Below are 26,809 nucleotides of genomic sequence, written 5' to 3' on the forward strand. Positions count from 1 at the left end.
CCCCCCCAAACGAGTAGTGTTGTGCAAGTCGGACTATTTTTTTTTTCCACTTTACCTTTTTCTGTAGTTTTGTGTGTCACTAGAAGCAGCTTAGGAAACAGTGTATGCAGCCTGCAGACAAACAGCTAGTATAAATTGCTTAGGATTGCTGGCAGGACACAACCTCTGCACTCTTCCTCTTTTCGCCTTCCTGTCACTGGGAGATCCCATAGGCTGCCCAAAAAAAAGTGTGCCAGGGCAGTGTCTCTTTCTAACATTGTTCTTCTCTGTCTCTTCTTAGTAACCAGCTTTTCTGTAACTGACCTGCTGAGCTTCTCAAACTCTGTTTTCCTTCTCTTAGCCAATCTTTTATTGTAGTTCCCACCCACCTGCTTTTTTCCCTTCCAGCTGGGCTACATTACTTCTCTTTTAGCCTCTTAATGTTTGTAGAGTCTTTGACCAACATAGTTGCTCCTTCTGCCCTACATCACCATGTATCTCAACTTCGTCTCATTGCAAACTCCATTCAGAACTACCTGGGACATTTCTTGTCAGCACAGGATAAAAACGGTGGATCTGTAGGAAGCATCAAAAATCTAAAGTCTTTCTTTAAAAGATCAGTTTGTTTCATTGCCCATGTTTAAAAAGTAAATTTAATGTGTCCTAACTCCCTTTTTCATATATAAATGTGTGAACGATAACCTCTAGGAAACAAATAGACTTAGGACCTTGTTGTCACCTTTTTGTCATGTGGTCCCTCTTCTCCATTGATTGAGGCAAGTGGGTGGCATGGTGGAGCCAAAGTAGTCAGAGCCCTGTGAGGACCCTTAGAATTGGGCATGTGTAAGCAGCCAGCTCCCTCATCTTCCAGTCTTTCCTGTGCCAAACAGCTCAAGTGCATGAGAGAATCTGGCCCATAGACTGCTGCCAGGCAGTTAGCTTTTAGCAGAATCCAGTCTTGTGATGACCTGGCTCTCTTGAAGACCCTTAAAAATGCAAAATTCTTGAAGTTAAGCTTTTTTATTTATTGAATATTTCTCTCTAAAGCAAATGCTGACTTTATTGAATGTTGACTGTATTGCAAAAGTAAAAGCAGCATAGAAATCATTCAGTGCAAACTTTTCACCATATTTTTTTACTTTTCTGTTTTTACTCCCTCCTTCCTTTTTTTCTTTTAATCCCCTCTGTCCCCCCCCCAGGAAAAGTTGATTAGCACGTGGCCTGAATTAGGTATGCACATTGTTTGTGGAGGACCTTTATTTTCTCAGAAAGCTGTTGAGTTTCTTGAACTTTTATCTTTAATTCATGAGCTTAAACTTTACATTGGTAAACAAGGAACTTCAGGTGCTTTTCAGGTGGCATTAGGAAGGAGTCTTTCTGAGCAATTATTTTCCTATGCAATTATTGGACTTCATGTATACATACAGTGGACAAATATTTTTTTCTTCTGCCTTTCTCTTAAGGTTTCCTTTATTTTTGTTTTCTCTAGAGACTTTTTTTTTAAAGAGTACTGATATTTTTTTTTTAATTCAAGGCAGAGATGCTTGTGATTTGAATAGGCATTGCAGATATTTATTAAAATAATATCTTTCAGAAATGTTGCTCCTTCAGAAAAAAAACACCTTAGTGCCTCAAAAAAACCCAACCTGTACACCCCTGAAGGTTTACATACATTTTAATACAGCTGTTTTAGAATAGTTTATAATACTGCTCTATTATTTAAATAACTTTGACTTTGCTCATGGCTAAGTCTGCACTACTGTAACTGCTGATCTAGCACTGTTATCAGTGATTTTTGATTAATGTAGGCAGGAAACTCAAATAATTAATTCTGAGTAATAGCATATAATACAACATGAAGTCTGTACCTCCAGTTCCTTGCTAATGGATTTAAGACAGACTGTCGAGGTGTACAAAACCATCTCATTCTCTATAAAAGTCTATAATAAAAGAGGAAGCTTCACTCCTTCCTTGTCATTCAGATCTTGTCATATGTGATGCATACTAAATTAATCTATGTTATGGCACAGTATTGCAGTTGTATTTAGTGAACTTCAAGCACTAAAAAACTGAATATGGATAAATAAGATGCATCGTAGGACTTGAGTTAATTGCGAGAAACAGTTTCTGCATGCTGGAAAGAAAGTTCTGAAGATACAGCAGCATAGATCAAATTAAGATGACAAAATACTTGTAAATTAACATGATATTTGCTAGTGCTGTATGTGACAAATTTACTAGTGACAATGGGCCTGATCCAGATTCCACTGAGCTTAGTAGGAGTCTTTCAATGGCCTTTGGATTTGGATTTTGAATACTTATCAAGTAAATAACAGTAATTGAAAGGAAGGATCTTGAACATAAATGTTCCAAGCATTTCCTTAGTTGTGAGGACACTTCTGTTGTCATGTTCCTCCTTAGACCTAACATTTATTTGTTTGGTGAAAGCTTAACAACAGTTGGAGACTGCCCAGCACCCATTTCTTTTAAAATAAAAAATGGGACCCACAGCAGGTGGAGTTTTGGGGGGAGAGGAGGTATTTTTGGCAATATCTGAATGGCAATGTTAGTTCTTCAGCCACTGATATGCAGATATACAGTGTGGCTAAGCTTTCTAAGAAAGCCAGTTACCATGGCAGTTAAAAACTGGAAATGAAATGCAGATGTGGCTGTTAAGAACAATAAATTGTGCTCGCATAAAAGGAGAATTGGTTTTGTTTTCACTATAATTTAAACAAGGTTCTGAGGGGAAAAAAATACCCATGTGGGTACATTACTAGTGCCTTGATTTTGCTGAATAGATTTTTTTCAAGCATATTTGCTGTACCTAGCCTTCAGGTTAATTGTATTACCCTGTTTTAAATGATTCCTTTCTCTTCAGTAAATTTCAGTTTGGAAACCAAAGAAAACTTGATTTGAAAAATCAGCAGAAATAAACTCTGAACCATACACTTATTTCCTACAGTTTTTCTCTCTGCTGATTTTGTTAAAAATAAAAGTACCTTGCAAAAAAGTAATTGCAGCCCTGACATAAGAAAAGTTAAGTATTGTTTTGAGATATCCTTTAATCTAAAACAAACAAAGCCAAACTTGGCACAAAAAAGCTGCAGCTGATAGACATAACTCTATTTACACGTAGTCTTTTAGGTTATAGCCTGCATTGTTCTCTTGCTGTGTGCACGGGAGGTGCTGTTGTTTGGTGGGGTAAATCCATGGTCCCTGCTGCTTTTTAAAACAGGAAGTGCAGAAGATCGCACCTGCGATGAACAGAAGCCCTGCTGAAATGAATCCTAGGTAAACAGCTCCTCCTGGTTCATTTTTACTGCTCTCTGGTATTGTAGGGTCCATAAAATTTAAAATGATCTCTCTTGTGTACCAGGATGTTGGTACTAATCCAAAGATTCCTGCAAGGATGAAGCAGATCCCTCCAGCAAAAGAAGTGTGGTTTTTGGTGTCCTTGTCCCCTCCCAACTTTGTGCATTTCATTCCAATTGTAGAGATGCAAATCCCCAAAACTGAGAGGATAGAAGACAGTACCATGGTGGTCCGTGCAGCCTGAATGTAGACAGGGAGAGAGAGTATTGAATATTTCAGGGTACAGCTAAACATCCCGGTGCTATACCATGTGCAGTCCATCCAGAGCCCTTGCGTCTGTGTTACAGCTGTTATGATATTTGAACCCACATCGGCATTCACCTTCCAAGTGGGTAGTAAAGTGGCTGTAATGACTCCAAAAACACCGAACAGGGCTAGAATAAAAGCAAAGAACTGTAGACCTCCTGATGCCATGATGATGATATGCTGTCACCTTTTGTCTGCCCGTTTCTCTCGTTGTAAATATGTGTAACTGGCTGATAGCTTCCCAACCAAGGCTGTAGCAGTCTGTCTGTAATTGAAAAGAGGAGGGGGGAAGAGAAGGACAGGAGAAAAGAGAAGAAATCAGGAAACAAAAAAGCTTGCATTTGAAATTAGAGCTGTGTGAATGAATATCTGGACGTGACCCTGCAGCAGATGAGAAGCCTACAAAACAGCTGAGCAGCTGTACACAAGGCATTGAACATAAATGATTACAAATGGACAGCATTTTAGAGATTGATCACTGGAAGAAGCTGCCTTTTTTTACATGACTGATCCATCAGCTGTAAATTGGTTCCTCGGTCATGTTTAAAGTAACAAGCAGATGCTTAGCATATTAGGCAGAATAAATGTTGTAAATTAAATTGTATGATTATGCAAGCAGATTATAAACAATGGTACATAGGGAAAATATATTTTATGCATCGAGTACTTGACCTTAATTATGCAAGGGGAATTAGCAAGCAGTCTTTTAAAAAAAAAATATACACACACACACACACACACACACACACACACACACACACACACACACTATACCCACCCCCCCCAAAACATCAATTAAAAATGGCCTCTAGCTAGGCTGTTTAACAGTAATAATAGGTATTCTTCTAGCTAATAATACTGTCACCCAATGTCTAATTTTCAGAAGAAAGAGCGAAGAGGCTTTTAGCGATAGTCCCACAAACCAAAGAATAATTGCTTTGTCATTCAGCCTACATGTCTTGTCATTCTTCGGATTTTATATAGCCGCTTTTGTTGCGGGGTCTCTGGTATTTAAGGACTCCAGTCAATTCTCTTAAATCTAGCCTGTGAGGTTCTAAGTGCTGGTGTGAACTGCTACCTACCTTCAGTAGCCACTGACAGGAGAGCTGAGGCTGTTTAGTACTTTACACAACTCTGAGGCTTGAAGTCCAGCTTGAGTTTTAGCCTGAAAATAAATACTTTTCTTAGTTACTTAACAACTATAAATTGTAATTTTAGTTGTAACGGAAAGAAAATCCCATAAGAACAACTGATTCGTACTAAGTTTTTAATTTACTGATCTCAAATCATTCTGTTTTAGAGGGAAAACAATGAAATCTGACACAGTTTACAATATAACTTTTAGATTGGATTTATGCCCATTATGGGTTACTTCTATGGTGACTGCACTCGTTAAGGTTTTGTACAAGAAGCCGAATGCTGTGCCCTGCAGTAAGGCTTTCACTGACTTTAGTAGAAATGCGGGTGGCAAAGATCTCTTGGGTATTTGGGATTCCATGTGTATTCAGCAGAAATTACATTACTTTTTTTAACATACAGTAAATGCATGTTACTCCTGTTGGCAGTTCTGCTAACAATGCCAGTGGACACATCCTATAATTAAAAAGAATATTCAAAACGCAGTGTAGTTTGTCCAGAAAAATAACAGAATCTGCCGTTTTCTCAAATGTTATCCAGGGAGAGGATGGGGAAAGATCAGCATGTGTTGTCAGCATTAAAAACAATTAAAATTTTTGTTTGCTGGGACAGACTTATTTCTTGTCTTGCTGAGCTGAGACTTCTTTGCAAATCTTTTTTTCCCCTTTAAGAAAGCTCTGTTTGTACTTTATGAAGGACTCCATGGTTTATGAACGAAAATATATGTTTTTACAAGGGAGCCTATGCGCATCAAACTGTATGTTATGCAGACTAATTATGTTGCAGATTAAAAGCTGTCTTTTATGGGAGAGAGACTATCATGGGGGGAGAAAGTCATGTATACTCAAGTGAAACAATTTTGAAATATGTTTTTAGCTATTTTGATAGATACTACATATTCTATAGTATTTCATAAATACTTTAAAGCAGTTAAGTAATTAGTGAAGAGATGTCATACCATAAAAAGGGGTTGCAATAGGTTTTCATTTTCAGTGTTTATCTTCAACAGAAAATTTGCTTTTTTCCTCAAGTAAAATTATTTTTCCTAACTTGGCAACATTGAAAATTCAGCTTTGGATCTGAATACCAAATCTTGTTCTATGGGTTGCTCAAAATCCACAGCAGTAAAGAAGCTATAGTTACATCTTCATTCCAATTCAAGTATATATTTCTTGGGCACTCAGGTGTCTGTATTCTGGACAGCACTTCCTCATGTGCAATAAGGGAAGTTTAGGGTAGATATTAGGAAAAATTTTCTCAGTAGGAGGGTAGTAAAACACTGGAATGGGTTACCCAGAGAGGTTCTGGAATCTCCATCCTTGGAGGTTTTTAAGACATGGCTAGACAAAGCTTTAGCTGGGAAGCTCTAGTTGGGGATGGTCCTGTTTTGAGCAGGGGGTTGGACTAGAAGACCTCCTGAGGTCCCTTCCAACCCTGGAGATCTTTAGAAGGAGACTGGATGCACACCTTACTGGGGTTATTTGACCCCAGCAGTCTTTCCTGCCCGGAGCAGGGCGGCTGGACCCGATGATCTCACAAGGTCCTTTCCAGCCCTAAGCTTGTGAGAGTCTTTGAACCCTAGTTTTCTATGATTCTTGGTGCTTAAATTCCATTGGCATACATTTAAACACATGCTGTCCTAATTAAGGATGCTTCCTGAAGTCAGGAACCCTAGTTCTTTTGATGGATGAGTTGGAACAGAATCCAGTTCAAGCTCCTATATCTATGGTAGCAGTGCAAACTGATCTCACAAAAATAGTAATAAAAATCACCAACGTTTTACATTAAAGAGAGACTGTATCATTTTGGACACATGCAGGGAATGGTTCTGCTGTTCAGGGATGTGTCATTTTTCTGACTGACCATACACATATTTGCTGAATGTTCTGGTACTCTGGGTTTTAAAGTTATGCTGATAGTGAGGAGTGTTTTTCATTCATATTTAAGATAGAGGGGCAAACTACAGTCCCCAAAACTAGAACACTCAAAAGTAATGTAATGCCATGGGAATGTGCCCATGTGGACAGACACAAGTATACTTAAAACAGTTGAATCATCTGGATGACAGAAAAAGAGGTGGCATCTGCTTCTATCAGTCATCCCTAGTAAAACAGTTTGGAGTTTATAGAGAAGTCTCAGAGTCTCTGAGGGAAGCTGGGATAAGCTAAAGGAAACTTGCCCTATGAAATAGGCTGGTTGGGGCCCTTTATCAAAGCAGAAGAGAAAGAATGGCCTCCTACCTGCTTCTCAAACTTACAGCCACTGGTAATGTTTTGTTTTATTTTTTCACTATGTACATCAAAAGACTAACCATAACATCTGACTTTTAAATATAACAGGTTTGGGGGAAAAAATGTACAGTAATAATATGGAGGTAACACCACTTTCTGAAATAAAATGCTCTTATTTTTTTTCTATGCTACAAAGAGGGTGTGTCTACATGATGCTCAGCAGATTAATTTGTTGCACAGTAAAGCATCACCATCTATACATGCATGGCAACTAGGGTGCAGTAAACTAATTTACTGGGCTTCCAGATAGTCCCATCAGATAAAAGTGGAATCTAGCAGCACAGTAAATTACTGTGCCTAAATACACGTGTAGACAGCGACATTGGGATTAGTTTACTCTAGCTCATATTGGCCCAGAGTATATTCAGTTGCATTAAATGCACATGTAGATGTGCCCAGTTAAATCAATTTAGATCAGTACCTGCCTTTGTTGAGACTCCCATTAAAGACTGCTATGCATGAATCCTCTAGTTTTTGCAATATATGGGATTAGATAGTAAAAATCTGCATGGCTCCTGGCACAATTTTAGTCCTTTTACAGGGTATTTTCATCTCTTCATCCATATAGCAGATGCATTTAACCAAGCAGTTACAGGCAGTTTACAATACTTCTCAAAACAAGCCAGTGTCCATAATTCAAGCCATCACAGAAAAACTTCCCTGTTGTAGAATCTCTTCTCTTTGCTCAAACTGTCAAGACTTATTCCAGCAAATGACATTGTATGCTTGCTGTGTCAGAACCTTCAATGGCTTAGCTTCCATTTGCAGAGCTGATTTGCATAGCTGAATCAAAGCTCTCATTTTTTAGTTGCATCGTGATCAACAGATTAGGATCTAGAGCTACAAACCTTTTTTTATTCATTTTGTTTTCTGACCTATCAAACTTGCAAACATCATTGCAAAGTGCTGCTAACAGTAGTTGCACATTTTAATTAATAGGCGTACACTCAGTTATAGGCATGATAAAACTTAGTACAAACACTATAAGCTGTAATAAAAATACTTTCATCTTAAATTTCTGTTTGTGTAGCACTTACTGCTGAACGTGAGGTCTGGGATGTTTTCTTCACTGTAGATGCCCTGGAGAAATATATTTTCTCTTTAATGGAAAGATCTCTGTTCTTCATAGAAACCAGCATTGGTGTTTTATTAAACAAAAATTGTTTTGAGTATTTTTCCCCTGTCTTCTACAATGCAGTATTACTGCTCATTCCCTCTCTTAGTTCCATCTAGCAGAGAATAAAGGACGACTTTGTTTAATGACTTGTATTGGAGAAACACTCTGTTAGTGAGGCAACTCAGAGAGATTATAGGAAAAACACATGTAAGCCCTTAGTCCTAAATACATAATGATATCCAGATCCCATGATGAAAATAACAAAGATTGGTACATGCAGGAAAATCTTTAAACTAGGAAGTTTAGAGATGTGTATTAGTAAAAGGAGGGTTTAGAATAGGTTTAATGGAACTGAGAGACAGAATAAAGGAGTATTATATCATAGATAATTTTATAAAGAATTTGCATTTCCTAGTAAGTTTTCAGTGCATTTGAATTAAATGCTTGAAAACTAGCACATAGTTCTGTGACTTACAAGTTTTACATACCTCTCATTGATAACTTTTAACTGTCTTTAGAACTTCTTTTGGTGGGTTGTCATTCCATGAATTCAGATAAATGACTGGAGAAGGAAAGCATGGTAAGGATGTTTATATAGCGAACGCAGACAATACTGGCAAAATGGCCTGAACAAATCAATGCAGCAAAGAACGTTCCAAGAAGAAAACCTTGCTGATTCTACAATGCAATAAATACAGGTTATCCATATAATTTCAGTGCTGTGCAGGGCTTGTTTGTCATGAGATTTTTGGAAAGCTTAAAGTGCTTTTTCATTCTCAATGGTTAAAAAGAACATCAGGGGTTGTCATAACCTAAGATGCTTTCTATTGCAGTGAAGTTTAATAAAGTATTACTCAAAGGTTGGACCACAACACTATCATTACTCTATAACTTGGAAGTTGGCACAACTTCTGTTGAAGCGCTGGTTCTCGCTTTCATAGAGGCAAGGCACCCCTCCCCAGCTTTTTCAATTTGGTGGCATCCTCGGTTGAGAACCACTGTTGTGGTGCCTTGGCTTACCTCAGTGGTTCTCAGCCACGTGCCACTGCCTCCAGGTAAAAGTACTCTGTGTGCCTAGTGTACAGCCAAACTGGGATGGGCTGCAGCATGCGTGCAGTGTCCTGGCTCGTTAGCTAGTTCTGTGATGGGCCCAGCGCAGGCATGAGAGCTGTATGCCACAGCCCTTCTCTGCATAATGTGGCCCAGTAACAGAGGCACATGAGGTCTGCTTGCTTTAGGCTTGTCAGAGCACCCAAAAGAGGCAGGTTGTTTCTATGTGTACATGCTATAGCCCTCCCTCATTTGGCTGTGGACAAGGCACAGGAGGTACTTTTTACCTGTGAGAAACCACTGTATTAGAGTATGAGCTATCATGTGAAAACTCAGCATGTATTGATCCATAAATCAGTGACCTTCTTATGCTTAAGATTTAATTAAAGCTGGACCATTTTGTTTCTTGATTGTCTAGATATATTGCTGTCCTTTTGTATTATTCCTAATTTACTGCAATTAAACCCAGTTTTAAATGTTTTGGGATGAGTTATAGCATATATCAAAATGCATCAACTTACTTGAGAGAGGCTTAGTGTTATGCTACTGTCTTAGGAAGTAATCGGAGGAAATTAATTTCCAGAAGGCAGAAGAGGGACAAAAAACAGTACGTTTTTCTGGGCTGAGCTTGTTCTTGACCACATTGATGTCAGTGGAGTCACATGAATACAGAGCTGGTGTTGTAGCTTAGCGAGGATCCTTGGTGTTAGTGGGATGTCACAGCTGGGAGTTGCCATGGTGGCTGAACCTGAATGACACCTCTGCATTGGAACATACCTAGTTTTGAGAAACCTGGAGAGTTCCTAAATATTTAGCTGGCTTCTAGCTGTGTGGTAGACCAATTAAAAAAACCCCAAAACTTAGAGGAAAGTTGGCTTGCTGGCTTATTTAGAGTGGGGCAGTTAATTTTAGCCAAGTTTTGACAAATTATGCCTACATTTCTGTTTATGGTTGAGCAAGCTGAAGGATCTGAAAGGGTTTTCTAAGGTCACGGTTAATGCTGCTGTGCTTCAAGATAGGTGTGTTGCCCATTGTGTGATTGGTGGTGGTGTTGGTGCTTGCCCTAAGTGGCAGAATAGTGAAAACTCTATTCCTTTTTTGCTTTCATTTCTTTGTTTTTATCAGGAAAGTAATACATTGACCTACGCTACATTTTGTGCTTGTGACCTCTAAGTTATGGTAGGGACAGGATCTCTGAGTTAGAAGCACTCTTAAAGAGCTAGGGATGCTCATAAATGGTTTTAATCTTCTTAATAACAATTACTTTTATTTCAGCCAACCATTTTCAGCTTTTATTACTATTATAATTTATTTGTGGTACTGTTAGTAATTATTTCTCGTACTGTAACGCTTGGAAAATAAGAAAAAAGACAATAATGTCAAGAAATAAGGTAGTGCATTCTAAGTGCACTTGTGTACACTATACTGGTTTTCATAATTCCAGCCTTTTAAAAATATGCACGAAACAGAAGGAACAGGATAATAACGTATGTAATTTTAAAGGAGTGTCCAATTACAAGCGAAAAGCATTTTCCGATATCTGTTGCCATAGTAACGAGGCAGCTTTCCTGGGGTTCTAAAGAAAACGGTGACTGTAATGGAGTGAATGCTGAAAAGTGCTTTATTTTTTCTGTTTTGGAAAAAACATTGTTGGTTAGCCTTAAGATGCTAAGTGTTCTCCCTGTGTAAAGAGCCAATTTTCCCCGAATTTGGAACTTGCATCTTCCCCACCTCCCCACCCCTGAAATTGTCTAGTCTGGTTTATGTCCTAAATTCAGTTTTAAGCAGACATCTAATTTGAGCCCTCACTAAATCTATTTAGACAGCTGATGATGCATATAAAGCAGGTATTGGAGTATGCAAAAAAGACACTTGCCTGTCTAGGTTGTTGTTGCACTCACAGTTTTTGGCTGAAGCATGAAGTCTTGGGACCAGTTACACCAGGGGTGGGCAAAATGCGGCCCAGGGGCCAGATGCGGCCTGCCGGACCATTCTGTCTGGCCTGCGGAGTCCCTAAAACATTTAGAAAATTAATAATCTGCCCTGGGCTGCCTGTCATGCGGCCCTCGATGGCTTGCCAAAACTCAGTAAGCGGCCCTTTGCCCAAAATAATTGTCCGCCCCTGAGTTGCACTGTCGGGAATTTAAATGGAAAAAAATCTTGAGCAATGAATTCTTTTCTGAATGTACATTTGTATATTTATATAAAAATAACTGCCAGCTCAGAACAGTGGTCCATCTAGTCTCTGATGTGTAGACCTGTATTAAATACTACAGAAACAGATGTAAAACATATATATGGCTCCCCATTCTCTGCAGAGAGCACTTAGGCACTCTTAGTGACTCAAGTGACTGGTAGATCGATTTTCAGAGGCACCTAAGTCTCCCCATAGACTGTACAGTATAGGGATCCTAGATGCCTTAAAGCAGTCAGACTTGCCTCGCTCACAGGTCAAATCCCTAGACTTAAGCATGTGAATACCTAGATGCATGTGCCTCTGAGACAGAATTGGATTTGGACATTAGTGCCTAGAGGCCCCAGTGAAGATCAGGGCTCTATTTGCTGTCTTGTGTGGGTTCATGATTGTCTGTTTCTTGAATATGTAAATAGAAAAGATGGATAAAAGGTATGAGTAGAAATGGAGACAGTGAAAAAGTGGTGTGACCTACTCAAGATAACCACCATTAATGACGGTGGAATAAATAGACCCAGTGTGTTACAGGGGATGCTATAACTCTATTGGTGCACACGCTAAATAAATAGGCAAGGTTCAAGATTTTGAGTAGTGTCCTCAGCCTGCTTAGTCTGTGGCAACAATTACCATTAGAAATCTTTCTAAATACACAAATAGTTAAATACAGTTAAAGTATTAGAAATATAAAGCAGTGAATATGTGTTCCAGTTTAATAATCCCCATTTCCTTTCTTTTTTAGCTGTACAGGGCTTTTTTTGTGGAAAACTTCTGTTGTTTTTTTCTTTTTAATATTAAAGATGTTTGTTAGCAGTCCATTTTGAGGAAGGGGTGGGGAAAGTTAGTTGAGATGGTTTGGACCTGTTGTTTGTTTTTAAAACATGCACATGTGCATTTGCACACTAATATAGTCTTTTTCTTTCTTCTAAACAAGTTTATGTGATGGTTTGAGCTGCACCTTTGATATCTTGAACAACTCAGAGTGCAGGCCTCTGCACATCATCATATAGTAGGTTAGTGGGAGAGCCAGACCGGAATCCAAAGTGTCTATCCAGCATCACATCCCAGGTTGCATTCACAGAACTGCACTGCATTTTTCTATAACCCTCTGTGTTACCTTTTCCAGCTGTTACAGCTTTTTGAAGTAGAGCAAGTAAAATTCAATGGTGTTGAAGTTCCAGGCATAACACTGCCCATAATATGGAATTATATTTTCAGTGTTGTTTTATAACCTTTATCAGTCTGAAGTGTTATGTGACCCTGCATTCTTAGCATAATTTTAATTGAGCTGTACTTGTTAATAGAGAACAAGGTAGCATTTGAGTAATTCAACTATTCCCTTTGGGTGTGCTTATCCTTGTATTTGTTTATATTGGTTTTCTTATAAGCTGGTTTTAAAAAGTCCTTCTGAAGCTCTTCATAATCCATTGTACTCTTGACTCAAATAATTTTGTGGCCTTACTGTCCACCCTTACTTGCAGAAAATTAATAGGCATATTACTAATGGAGATCTTTTGGTCCCTTGCTGTTAACCTCTTTCAAGAACTAATTGACAAAACTTTAACGGTCTCTTTTTTTTCTGTGGTATAAACAACATTTTACCTCACCCCTTTACTGCTTGAACCTTGCCTACACACACATGCGTTGTATTTGGGCTTTGACTGTGCCAGTGCTTCTGCTGGGACCAAAACTAAGGGCCTTGCCTATCCGCTCAGGGTCAGACCAATTGTTGTATTTGAGATCAGGAAGGAATTTTATCCCATGGTCAGATTGGTATGGACTGTGGCCCTCCACCCGAGATATCTTGAGAGGTGTATTGACAACGTTTCATAAAAGCAAGATGTTAGCTGCCATAGTTCCACTGCTTTACCTGTAACAGGTTAGGTTGCCACGTCTCTGCTGTGTTAGGGTTGCCTGTAGTCTTGCATAGAGTTTAGCTTATGGTTTGTATAGGATGGTTTGGATTGGGTTGATCCTGCCTCGGGCAGGGGGTTGGACTAAGTGACCTGTGGAGGTCCCTTCCAGCCCTCCTTGTCTATGATTCTATGATTGTTTTACACATACCACCATAATTAAAGCAATAATACAGTACCCCAAGTATGGAAGCAGGCATACTGATATGAAGATGCTCCTTCCATTTATGTTTTTTCTATATTAGAACAAGCTATTCTGTTATAAGGTACCTTTATAATAATGTAATTGGGTCTTATACAACTCTCTTGGTCTCTCTTTGGTTCTCCTAACCAAAATGGTTATACCAGTCCAAAAGCTGTGTAGACCTGGCCCTTAGTTCCTTTAAATATTCTTATTGTTAATTCTTAATGAGAATTATAACAGGCCGCAGCACTGCTGTTTACAGAACGTGTTTGTATGTTCTCGTCACATCTTCCTCATCTAGTTATTTTATAACTCTCAAACATTTTTTTTCAGTTAATTTATATAATGTTGAAAAGAGACTATTTTTAAACCCCGCTATTACTTCTCATGGTTTCGTTTTATTTTGGTTTTCTTCCTCTTTTAGAGGCAAAGTAAGGTGTACAAGTGCCCTGTTTGGAGTATGCTTTTAGTGAAAGATTAGGTGTTTTTACAGCTTGGCCTATTTGTTGTTAAAATATCATACTAATTCAGTACCATTTTTTAGCCTTGTCTTCCCCACAGGAATGTTTTACATTTATTGTTGCATTTAATAGTGCTTATTCTCTTGCTGTTATTTTTTTAACAACCACCACTATGTTACTCAAGGATATATCAAAAGCAGCCTCTCTTTCCTGGTCTTACTGTGATGCAGTAAGAGACCAGTGGATTAATATGGAAAGGTACATTTGTGAATAGCCTTGAAGATTAAGGCAAGACATTTTGAGATGAAATTTCACACTGGAATTTTAATAATGAAAATGTGTTATTTCACTGTGATATCATTAACCACTAATGAGTCTTTCAGCCATTCATGTATCTTCCCTTATATTATGGCAAAAAGATATGAATCTCTCTCTGGCCCCTGCTATACATTGACCAGATAATTGCATAATATATGTAATCACAGAATAAATTTAGACTGGTCACAAGTGCCTAGTAATTACCACACAATTAACTGGTTAATTGCACAATAAATTTTAAACAAACCACATGTGCAAAGTAATTATCACACCATAAAAATGACTATCCAGCTACAAAGTTAGTGCGTGAAAATGTGTAACAACTCTATAGCTGGTTTCTACCCACCTTTAATTTGAACGTGTAGCAGGGCCCTCTGATTCCCATCACCTAATCCACTGGTTTTGGAACAGTAAGAATGTACAGTGGAAAAGAGAAGAAGGAAGAGGCTCCAAATACATGCCCTAGGTCCTGATATCTTATATTTTGTATGCGTGTATAGGTGGATGTGGCAGTTGTGCGTTTTACCCCTTTGGTGGAGCCAAAGATACTGCAGCCCTTTAAACTGGTGGAAAAGGTTGTTCGAAGTGTTTTCCACTTCAGAAGAAAATTTTGCTGGCGAGGAGTGGGGTAAGAAATGGCTTTTACAAAAATTTCTTTTTAGAACAATATCACTGTTATTTGTAGTAACAGCTGCTGAGAGGACTAATAAATACATCCCTTGGAAAATATTTTTGAGTTTGTCCACTGTATACATTTGTTCTGCTCACAGTTCATCAGGTCCCAATAATGTTGCATGAAGGCAAAAACATAGAAATTTGTCAGCTTCTTTAAAACAACTTGCTACTAGAGATTTTAAGAATATTAGTAAATGACCCAGATACAGGGTTGCCCAGATTACAGCGGCAACTCCCAGTTCTGACAGACAACATCACCGTGGAAAATATCTGCACTGCTTCATACGTGGCTCTCATGTTAAGGCTGGGGGTTGAATCACAAAGGCAGCATCTAGCTGTTTTCTTCAGTTCTTTAACCAGACAATTCTCTAGCCAGATCTCAGGCTTTTAGAAGGTCTCTAAGGGTGGAAACAGACAGTAGCACAAATTCAGAGCAAATAAGACCTTACTACCCTTTGCACCACATGACAGGAAAATCAGTGGAGCAATAAAGATAGTAATAGACTCTGCCACTTTATTGCAGCGGACGTCTGTTGCCTTGTGGTGCTTTCCCCGCTCAGCCAATTCTGTGCCTCTTTCCATGCCGCCCCAGACCTGCAGTGTGGATCTGGAGCAGGGAGGAAAGTGCTTCCCCACTCAGGCAGCTCTGTGAGGCTGGCTGGGTTGGGGTAACACCTGGCATTCCCCACTGCCTCGGACCCACAGGGTTGGCCGAGGGGGGAAGCACTTCCCCCCCTGTCCTAGACATACAGCATGCGTCTGGGGCAGTGAGGAAAGTGGGGAGATCACATCATGCCTTATCCTTGTCCCAAGGGCGGGACAAAGGGTAAGGCATGTTTCATCCAGTGCAACAAATCAGCAATGCTGCGGGACATCTTGGCACAGCTGAATCACTCCATTTGGCAATGTCTGTTTCTAGCCTAAGTTACCCATTTATTTATTTATTTATTTTACCCATTTGAATAGTGGGTCCCATAACCTCACGCTATGCCATCACCCCATATAAAAAACATTGACAAGAACAAAAAACAATTTTCCTCACCTCCCCTTGGAACGTTAGAACTTTCCTCTTGGACTCAGCCAACACATACTGCTGCTCATAATATATTTTAACAGTATCTGGATCCATTGCTTACATTCTTAGATCTTTATTAGAAAGTTCTTGGCTTTATTTTTTAAAAAGCTGACAAGTTGAATGTTATAGTACCAAGAGCTTCAATTCTGTATTATTGGATTTAATTACAGAACCAGTAGACTTGCCACTTCTCTGTTTTTATCTGCGTACAACACTATCAGGAGAGCAGACCGATGAACTGAGCGCCAACAAGTGTTCTCCTTGTGGCTTGGCTATTATGAGGTCTGAGAGCAGGAATTGCTTAACGCCTCTGCTCCTCTATCTGCTGGTTCGGGTGGGGAGGTGCAAAGCCTCTGCTTTCCTTGCTCCCATCAGGAGGGTGCTTGGCCATCCTCAGCAGTCTCCACAGGCAGAGTGCCATATGCAAGAAATTATTCACTGCAGCTCAAGGGCTGAAAATAGCAGTTCATTGTTGGTCTTTCCCTCTCTGAAATTGGGAGACCAGAGGCCTGAAGTGCTCTGGGCAGGAGGGCTCAGGTGAGGGCAATAGATCTGGTATGTATGGCCCTGAAGTGCTCTAAGTTGGAACAGATTTGGAGCATTTAAAGTATACATCTCAGTATACATCTCTCCAGGTCCTGTGAAAAGACTTAAAAATCAGCATTTCTTGTTCAGTATCTAATTTCTGACACTGCTTTACAGACTTTTAAAGGGGGGGGGGGGGAATCTGCATTTTTTGTTTCAGCTGCAGCTTAACATGCTGTAGCCCTGTCCCTAGTATGTAATTAGGGAAACAATCCTCTTATGATTTAGCTGACCAAAAGAAATTAGCAAATTCTAGTGTACAGCTCAACAGGTCCCAATGAGACGATATTTTACATGGTTATATGAAAGCAAGGTAGCAGGAGTTAATGTGTTTGTATGAAGGTATGAAGAAAACTTGGTGCACAAGATACTTACAGGCAAGGTAAACAGAAAAAGTTATTAATGAAGAATGATTTGAGTTACTGTTCAGTTCCTTTTATAAGTTGGCCAGAATTCTTTAGGTTTCAGTTTAGAGGTTCAACTATCTAACACGAGTAGCTCAAACTGCAGTATTATTGTTAAACCAGGGCATTTTCTCCCTTAAAGTGACATGTGAGAGTGCTATTGTTTGAGGAGGAATACTGCTCTGGGAGAAGATCCTGCCAAATAATATACTGAGGTAGCAAGAATATTTGACCTAGGCACCTTGAGTAGCTCATACCCCCAAGAAAAGTAGTCTGTGTCCCTTATACAATTTCTTCCCTTTCCAATAAATACTTTCCTCTAATGTAGAGACCTCTTTATAGTTTCTAGGGTCAGAAGGGACCTGAACAGATCATTGAGTCCAACCCCCTGCCCTGGGCAGGAATGAGTGCTGGGAGCATAATACCCCAGCCAGATATCTGTTCAACCTCCTCTTAAAGACCCTCAAGGTAGGGGAGAGCACCACCTCCCTTGGGAGCCCATTCCAAAGCCTGGCAGCCCTAACCATTTGTTTCTACTATACTCTTATCCTCGATAGCCCAAAACTTCTCTGGGCTTCATGTTGTGTTCCCTGGCTTTTTGCTATAGGTAAACATCATGGTGCTCCCTGGATGCTTTTACGGATTCAGCAAGGGACAGATACTGAGTCGAGCACTGGGAGGGGTAGCTGTCAGGAAAATGTCTGGCTGGGAGATGGAGGAGATAGTCAAGTAGTGGGAGGCAGTTCACACCAGGAGTTGCTGTCTTCAGAAGTCCTGATCAAAACTTCACTCAACAATATATAACCTACCTTTTCACAGCAACCTGCAGTGCCTGCCTAAAGCCACTAGAAATGAGCCTCTATGTATTTGGTCCTAGTCAGGTTTTTAAAGGATGCATAGTGCTTGCTCTGAGTGGGTGCCTGCATCTTTTTGCAAGTAGGCAAGGTGTGTTCAGTGGTTAAAGCTGGGTCCTCCCTGCTTCCAATTGAAAATTGTTACAAGATCAATTGTTTGGGGTTTTTTCCCCTCTTTGTCTCCTGTGACACTCTTGACACTAATTCTTGCTCTGGGTCCATCCTTGTTTTCAAAAACTTCCTGAAAGCAACCTGATCAGCAATGCATTTCAGCTTTCTGGAGCACAGGGCCATTTTTTTTATGCAGCACACTTGATGATGCTTCTGTTGATGACTCCTTGGAATGAGGGGCCTATGGTTTTGGGACAGGTTTTGATTGTTGCTAAAGGACCACATATGTTTAAAGTCTTAAATAACAGTGCAATCCTTTTATATTAATCATAATGCTGTAGAGGTTTGTTCTGTTGTAGCCATGGCATGGCCCTGCCTATGTGTGTGCTGTCTGCTCTTTGGCTCTTCTGAGCGGTAGTGTGGCACATGCACAGAGGGAACAGATAATTTGAAACTGAATAGTACATTTTCACATAGAGGAAGTGCATAAATGGTGCTGTAAAGTTTCCTTCCCTGTCTCTCCATGCCCCTATTATGCCTCAGAAATGTCAAAGGCATTTGTGATGAAAAGGTCAGTTGGATGAACATTTCTGTTGGTTTGATTGGAGGGGTGTTCAGATGATTTTCATGACTATCATTAATAAATGTTCAGTGCCCCTTTGAGGTAAGTACAGCACTGAGGGGTTGACATGCTGACTGTCACATTCAGCACCTCAACAAAGTTGAAGATAGGATCCAGTAATTCTGGCTGCCAGGCCCACATTGTAGTTACTAAACAACACTATGTTTAGCCTCTATGGCCCCGTTCTTCCTTGGCTTAGATTGCTTGTTGCAATCTAGGAAACTTTTTCACTAGAAATATGACTCCCATTATCCTGAATACTGTTACAAGCCTCCGATCCAAATTTCAGAAATTGTTGTCCTGTTCTTTCCAAACCTTTAACTATTAGGGATAATAATTATAAAACAGGGATTAAAATAAGTTAAGTAAAAAGCTAAAATAAAAGCATACTGCTTTGTTGCTTGAAGTAACTTTTACTGCTGTACAATGAAACTTACAGTTGCATTAAGAGAAATAAATCACTTAATTTAGAACTACCTTATTACCATATATGTAGGATTTGGAAAAAGATGGACAAATGCATTGGTTTAGTAGGAGAACCAGAAATCTGTTTGAGGAGCAACTTTTTTATGAAGTTAGAGCTGAACCTCTTCTATCTTATTTCATTTTTAGAATTCTGTTCCCAGAGGCTGATCGTTTGAAAAAAACTGAACAGATGATGCAGACAGCAGATGTGGACCCTACTCTGCGTCCAACTCAACTCACTATGTTACATTTTAAAGGCCTGTGTGATGCATATAGGAAAATGTGCGATGAAGACTCAAGTCTTTTTGCTTACAATTACAGAGATGAATTAAAGGAGAAGATGAGGTCCAAAAGAGACAGACATTTAAAGCAACTGGAAGAGGAAGATGAGCTATAACAATTTTAGTAAAGCAGGCAACTTTTGTTTATTCAGTATAGTTTACAACTGTTGCTTTAGTAGACTGAAGACCTATACGTGTGCCTGCATACAGACATACCCATTGACACCAGAGTTTTGTGGAAAGACTGAAAAAAACACAAATGCACCCATTTTCTTAGTTATTCCATTCGGTCCTACAGAAAGAACGGATGTGCACTGTAAGTACAGGGCCCTTATTTGGTTTGGGGCTGCAGCTGCCTGCGCCTCCATACTCTGCTAAACTGAGACCTAAATGTTTAGGTAAAGAGCTTAACCTTAATTTAGATCTCAGTTGTCCTATTGACTTCAGTGAGACAATTCACATACCTGAAGCTAGGAACATGCTTGGCTACCTGGCTGAGTAGGCCTGTCTCTGAAGCTTTTTAAGAATGAAAAGTGAAAGCCCTTAAATATCATTACCAGTTTGTTAAACTGAAGTCGTAAGAAGCATATTTTGATCCATTTAAAATAGGATTTTCCAGGGTGAAGACTATGCAAGAAAACTTTGCCGCCTCAAAAGTAAAAAAGGAGAAGCAAAAACTTTGTGCTCCGTTGACTGGCTCAAAGTGCACGGATTACTTTGCCGTAAGTAAAAAGAGCATTAGCAGTTCCTAAAACCAAGAGCTCATGGTTTTAAAACTCCAGTAGGAAAAGACAGAAGAATAAAGGCAAGAACCATTACTGAATATAATACTCATTTTCCTTTACTGTACAAGTCGGTAGAGAAAATAAAAATACAATCAAATAAGAGATTACAGTACAAGCTTGGTTTTTATATTTACATATGTATATATTTATATCTTTATATATTTAAAGTATAAACAGCATCTTGCAACTTACAAAAATGAAACATTTGCACAATTGTGCACTAAAACATGAAAATAATTTAATCCTGCTTTAAATAAAGCAAAAATTAAAACTGCTGAAAGAAAATGCCCAAAGAATTAAAGTTGTTTTGATTTTTTTTATACCTATAAAACAGAATTCACCCTCCCGGTTTCCATACATTTTCCCACATAATTTAAAATAATTAGAAATGTTTCCCATAAGGATGCTACGTAATTTTAATATCTGCTCAAAAGGGATAAACTTATTTATACACTCTGGCCAACTTAATCTATGTTTTCTGATCCACAATAAATTAAAATAACTTAAGAATCCTTTACAGCTGTTTTTATGGAAATGTATTAGTGCATAAATAAAAAAGTAGCTTTTCAGCAACTTCCATGTAATAACTAGTTTTAAAGCAAAACAAGTTCAGTTTATTTGGCCTTAAAATTAACTTTTTAAACCATATAGTGCTCAGCTAGCTAAGATTTTCCATGCTTTTCCACTGTTTCATAAAAACAGTCCTCATTAACTACAGAAGTTAAACTCTGGACACTAAATTCCCTCTCTAAAATAGAGTTGAGATCCAAATTTCCATTATCAGAATGACCATCAAGAGACTGATGATGTTCTTGCATTGCCAGTAAAGTTCCCTTACCATGTTTTGTGCTGTTCACTTTTCGTTTAATTGGACAGAAATGTCCACGCACCAGCTTTGGATGCTTCCCCGTGTTATAACCATTCCCAGCTTCATTTTCACTGGGCTGCTCTTGCTCTGTGTCATCACTGGGCCCCTCAGAAATCTTTAGTTGCTGAAACTGTATTTCAATGTCCTTAGTAGGACTGCCTTTCTTGAGGCTCTGATCATAGTCGTCGTCGTCACTGAGAATATCTGATTCCTTGACGTGGCTGTTTGAAAAATCTGATGCACAGCTCGGCAAACGTTTCACAGGAGATGAATTCTTAGATTCCTGTATGCTTTCTGTGGTATGGCAACTGCTACTCTGAGTACTGCTACTCAGACTGCATTCATCAGAATCCAGTAAGTTTCCTTTTCCTAGATCACTGTTCCACTCATTACTGGGTGAATTCTTCAGTACCTTTAAGGATCTTGTGGAAGCTGCAAATACAAGAGACTGTCTTACTTCTGCATTTCAAAAGTCATGCAACATAAAGGAATTATGCAACATTTCTCAGTAGCAAAATCATAAGAGTTTGTTTTCTGATTCTTACGCTGCACTTAGTCCTGTTCAGTCTGTGAAATGTATCGTCTTTGAGATCAGTCTCCCGTTATGGGCATTCTGATCTCTGATTTCTTAGTGCTCTACATACCACAAGGTTATCAAGTTGCCTCCTTATATAGTATATAGAAAAACCTTCAGAAAGATGTATGAGTTACATACATTTGCAGGACAGCAAACCTGAACTTTAGAATAGGGCTGCCTTGCAGATCTGATGTGTTGTAGGGCCAAATTAACGTCAGGTTTTGCTTCCTGTGATGCCAGGAAAAAATGCAAATGTAACTGTCTGTAGTACTGGCAACTCTATGGGCCAGCTTAGCTAGAAAGCTGTGCTCCAAAGGAAGGCCTGTAGTTAACTAGACAATCTGCTAAGCTACAGAATCAGTGCATGGAATGGAACGAGACTTTTCCGTTGTACCTCACGTTCATCTGTTTTGTCACTTGTGCTTTGGATGCTGGTGATGGAAGGAAATCACTTTCCACGCAAACTGATAAAATGACAGATACAGGATCTAAGCAATCAGGGCTCATAGTAGAGGTGATATCTTTTATTAGCCTGACAAGATTTTTGCAAAAAATGTTTACAGGGTCTAGATTTCCTAGTCCAGCAAACGGATTCTTACCCAATTTGGCAGAAACAGGCACACGGTTCTTGAGAGGAACTAGGCGATCCTTGCAAGCTTTCTCCAGCGGAGACTCACATTTTATGTGACGTCTGAAGTTCTCCCGCAAAATGGAACGGATCACCTTCACAATGTTAGTCTTGCTCTCACAGTCACTGCAGAGATTAAGCAAAAAGCAATGGCTCCAGATTTCAAGTCAATGGAACTTTTTGTCCTCCCCCCCCCATCCCAATACTGTCAGAGGCTGCCTCCTCCTTTCTGCCGCAGATAGGTGCCATTATCTTTTCGATCTCATGCTTTTCCTAATAGGATCTTTACATTTTCCTGGGGTTTCTTCATGATTATTCTTGCATTTTTTAAAAGTCATTTTTCTTTTCGAAATGAAGCCCAAATCTTTTTACAAGAGCCCATGCTTAAAGGCTGCTTCTCGCGCTAAAGGACAACCCCATGAATTCACCAACATAATTATAATTCTGATTGACCTTTATCAGACCACTTGTACTAAGCAGTCAATTTTGGTAGACCCTTGGTTATTTCAGACCAAGCCAAATTTATTCTGATTTTATCATCTGCTGAGCAATAAACTCCATCCACCTAAACAGTGGCTCAGTGTCTGAATTTGAGAAGAAAAAGGTGTATTAGAAGGTTTGAGAGAGAGGAAGAGAGATGGTCACCTGAATACAATGTTCTCACTTTTTTCATTCTGTTACTGTAACTTTTCAAAAAAAATTGTCGTCAAGTTTACCTGCTGCACAACTGGAAAATTGTTTCAGGTCTGCCTTCTATTTCTGACTTCGTATGAATCAATTCCCAGATGCAGTTGTTTTCTGTTCCTGTGTGTGGGAAGACATTTTATTTTTGTGTGAAAATTTCATGGAGCCTGCAAGTTGCATAGAAAGTGCAACAGAGCTCTCAGCATCACACAGGATAACATTCATAGGAATTTGCATGATGACATCAAGAGGAGCTGGGAACCAGAGTAAGATTTCCACTTTTCCCTTTAAGAACTCAACTTCTCTTCCAGAAACAAACTTACTTTCAGAACTAATATTCTTATCACTACCTTTCACAACCTTGAAGTTTAGCCTTGCAGCCCTACAGGTTCTGATCATTAAGATTCCTCTCACCAGACGTACAGAAACTCTTATCTTGAATCCCCAGGGGCAATAATTTTTACAAGGAATAATCCGGACAGACTTCTCCTTTCTCTGGGCTTTATTTCCCCTCCTGAACAACCTTGAGCTCATCACATTATCCAGTTAAGCTCCATTATGTAAACTCAGGTATTTGTAAGATTACGTAGATCTAATATCTAAAAGGTACTCCCCATATAAGGACTCTGTCACTTTTATGGCACCCATCATCGGGTATCAGAGTAACTCACAATTATTAATGTACCCTAATGAAACCTATAGATGGGGAACCTGAAAGCTAGATACATCAAGAGATTTAGTGCTTAATTGCAGCTTTAGATGCTTAAGTCCAAAATGTAGTTCCCTTTAGCCTGCTCAACTGTTGCCTGAATTTAGAAGTGCCTACATTTCTGCACAACCATATGCACAACCACACACGTCCCAACAGGAATGAGCCATTCATTGTCTATACTCTGGAGTGATGTACACACTAATTCTGTTGGCTTGGGTGCAGGCCCTGATCTGGTAGGTATGTTCAGAAAGGCCTACTGGACTAGGTAGCCTTTGCACACAAGCAAATTATTCAGAAGGAGCTGGTAGTACAACTCTACCTCCCCTTCTCTTATGCCAATAGTCCAGGAGTTATAGCATTCACTTGGGATGTGGGAAGCCAGGGTTCAATCTCTGCCTAATTAAGAATAGGGATTTAAACCCTGTTAGTCACCTCACAGAAAAGTGTCCTAACAACTGGCTATAGAGGATTCTGAGGGACATACCAGTCAGTCTCTCTTGGTAAAGGTTTTCCACTTTGTATAAATATTTAAATGTTGGAGCAAGGATTCGCATCTACATGAGTGTCCTAAACACTAGGCTATAGAGTCAGTTTGTCACTTTGTTTGGCTTAAGGGATATCTATTTGCTTAAAGTGGAGTATTTAACATGAGAGATGCCCATTTCCAAATAGCCCTTCAGGGCACTTTAGTGGAAAAAAAGACATTTAGAAATCCCTGCTCCAAATCAAGCATGGAAAACCTTTAAATTTGGGTCTCAACATCCCAAGTGAGAGTCCCAGATATAGGTCTCCTGGATAGAGTCAAAGTTGGCGTGGGAGAAAGGAGGAAGAGGAGGAGGAAAAGAACTGGCTGTGTTTTATATGAGAAAAAAAAATGTTCTGTCTTATTTTCTTAATGTTCTGCACTTCGTTTCAGGAGAACATGTACTTGAATCTCTTGAATCCCAAGTGAAGAGATGTGCTTAAATCTCTGACAGAATGGGTCCGCCCCTTGGCTTTTCCTATGCCTGTTGTTGAAGTAGCTCCATTCAGAATGTTGTCCTGAAGATCTCTAGATGCCTAGTCTGATCATGAGTTTTGGCAGGTCCCACAACTTCCTTAGACAAACATTTGTTTCTGATGGTTTAAGCAGTTTTACATTTTGCCTTGACCATAAGATTGGACTAGATGACCTCTGAGATCCCCTCCAGTCCCGTCTTTCTATAATTCTGCTGGCTATCTTAGATGGCTTCCCTACCCAGCTGGCTGGTTTTTATAGATCCCTCTTAGGCACATAATTTTCCCCATGTATTGGGCTCTGAATTCCACTAGGGGGCAGAACCACTAAGATTATTTAACTATTGTAATGCTGGGCTAACAGCATTTAGTGGATCTAGCTCTAAGCATCAGATCTTCATATTTAGCCACCTGACCTCCACTGAAATTAATGGGGTTGGGGGTTAGAGGTGCCTAAATACTTTTGAATATGTAAAACCCACATGACTGGATCATGGCCAAAGTCCAGCAGAGCTGAAAATAGAACCCAAATTTCTAGTTAGAATCCTAACTGCTCCTGTTGTGTAGTGTCCAGTGACCGCTATACAAATTCACTGAAAGCTGCGGAGTGCCACAGATAGTCAAATAGGGCATAATTTGGCCCAGGTTATAACCTTGTTACTTGGTTGACTGAAGCAGGCTCTTTAGATTTTACCCTCATCCTTTTGTTGTGGGCTTTCTGTTCTGCCGCTTGTTAAATCCTAACTTCTAGTTGCAGCTATAGTCTGCACAACCTCAAAAAGCCCAGCAACTTTCTCTTTGTAAGGCAAGCTTCAGGTTCATTCACACTTCCTGCTGCTTAATGTCAAATAGTTGGGAGTTTTGCTTTCTTTTTTTTTTATTATTATTATTATTATTATTATTATCATTATAGGAGGGGATATAAATGAAATGTGTAAAACCAAAAGATTACATGGAAAATATCTATTAGAGTAGCAAGACTATGCCCCTGGAAAGTTCAGACTATACTGTGTATATATAGTTGATGTTGCATTGCTCATCATAGGTAGAAATGCCTACTTATTTGCAAGACCACAGGAAGCAATGTATGGAACTAAAGAATATTAAAGAGGACCAGAAATCTATTTAGTCCCAAGGTATTCGGTGATATACAATTACCTGCTGTATTCCCCAGTCGGACTTGAAGAGCAGATAAAGGAATCAGCCAACGAAATTTAAATGGATCCAAGTCACTGTAATTATGTGCAGCCCGAGCATTAGTAGGCTACAAAACAAAAAATAAACACCAGACTTCTTAAAGAAAGAGTGCGACATTACACCTGCACAAGGTAAGTTCTGAATAGAATGAACTTTTGTGCAAGAGCCCACTTCTCAAAGAAAAGTGAATCTTAACAGGTCTTGCTCTTTCAATAACCTAATGCTGTTGTTTTCAATTTGGCTGTAAAATAATGAAGGGCAGAACCTTTGGAATTCTAGCAAAATTTAGATTAAAAAATTAACTTTAAAAAATCACAGTACCTAATAAATGAATAATACATAAACATCTTATTTCTCCATGACAACAACTAATAGGAAACATGCTCAGCATGAACAAAGCAATGTAACAGTTAACTGAACAGGTTGATGCAACCACCATTCCATTTCACAGGCAAAATTTTATCTGTTCTGATAATGCACTAGTGCTCCATGTCATGTCTTCTTTCCTATATTGATTTGGCTGAGTATTAGTTTCTGCCAGTCATATTGAGACCATTCCCTTGTTTGTTTCCCTGCAACTTCCTGGAGATAGGAAGTTGGTGATATCTCAGGTATTTATGGCATTTAGTATATGATACGTAGCTTAAATATTTCAGTCACATAAGTGATGATGTGCTTATGTGCTATGTTTCCTTCCAACGTAATCCACATACTACGTGGATCACTAGCTAGAATTACTTATCACACTGCATGTGATTCAGCAGAACAACTTGTTGCAACACCTAGACACTTATAGTCCAGATCAGATAATGGCAACTTCACTGTCTGTGACAGTAAGCTAAATTGAAGCTCAATGTGATACACTGAAGCAGGCAACCTTTTCAAGTCACAGGCTGGAACAATCCAGCTCTGGTCCAACACAGGCCAGGGGACATCAGCAGTTAGCAACAGGGGGCTTTCCCTGCACCCGTGCCCCAGGCCATGCAGCTGGGAGCTGCATTTGTGCTGCTGCTGATTTTCCCAGTCCC

General features: G+C 39.4%; 3 protein-coding genes across 9 annotated transcripts in view; 1 reads left to right on the forward strand and 2 right to left on the reverse strand.

Annotated features, from left to right (window-relative positions):
* The window catches only part of TFB1M (transcription factor B1, mitochondrial), a 47,601-nt gene extending 27,388 nt beyond the window's left edge, over nt 1–20,213 (forward strand). For 2 of the 6 annotated variants that reach the window (XM_006022384.3, XM_025202641.1), the window contains exons 7-8: nt 14,763–14,890; nt 19,201–20,213. In XM_006022384.3, the coding sequence (XP_006022446.1) occupies nt 14,763–14,890; nt 19,201–19,450 (378 nt within the window). In that variant the 3' untranslated portion in view covers nt 19,451–20,213. The remainder of the gene's footprint in view (nt 1–14,762; nt 14,891–19,200) is intronic. The other 4 variants (XM_025202640.1, XM_006022383.3, XM_025202643.1 and 1 more) reach the window with 2 other exon arrangements.
* On the reverse strand, nt 2,593–4,264 carry CLDN20 (claudin 20). Its single transcript, XM_006022382.3, has one exon. The coding sequence runs from the start codon at nt 3,766–3,768 to the stop codon at nt 3,109–3,111; it is 660 nt and encodes a 219-aa protein (XP_006022444.1). The 5' UTR covers nt 3,769–4,264; the 3' UTR covers nt 2,593–3,108.
* A 168-nt stretch (nt 20,214–20,381) lies between the features above and the next one.
* The window catches only part of TIAM2 (T cell lymphoma invasion and metastasis 2), a 239,870-nt gene continuing 233,442 nt past the window's right edge, over nt 20,382–26,809 (reverse strand). For both annotated transcript variants that reach the window (XM_014519343.2, XM_025202639.1), the window contains 4 exons: nt 25,743–25,848; nt 22,909–22,996; nt 22,164–22,318; nt 20,382–21,419 (listed from right to left, as the gene is read on the reverse strand). In XM_014519343.2, the coding sequence (XP_014374829.1) occupies nt 20,782–21,419; nt 22,164–22,318; nt 22,909–22,996; nt 25,743–25,848 (987 nt within the window). In that variant the 3' untranslated portion in view covers nt 20,382–20,781. The remainder of the gene's footprint in view (nt 21,420–22,163; nt 22,319–22,908; nt 22,997–25,742; nt 25,849–26,809) is intronic.

The sequence above is a fragment of the Alligator sinensis genome, unplaced genomic scaffold, assembly GCF_000455745.1.
Source record: "Alligator sinensis unplaced genomic scaffold, ASM45574v1 scaffold331_1, whole genome shotgun sequence".
Lineage (NCBI taxonomy): Eukaryota > Metazoa > Chordata > Crocodylia > Alligatoridae > Alligator > Alligator sinensis.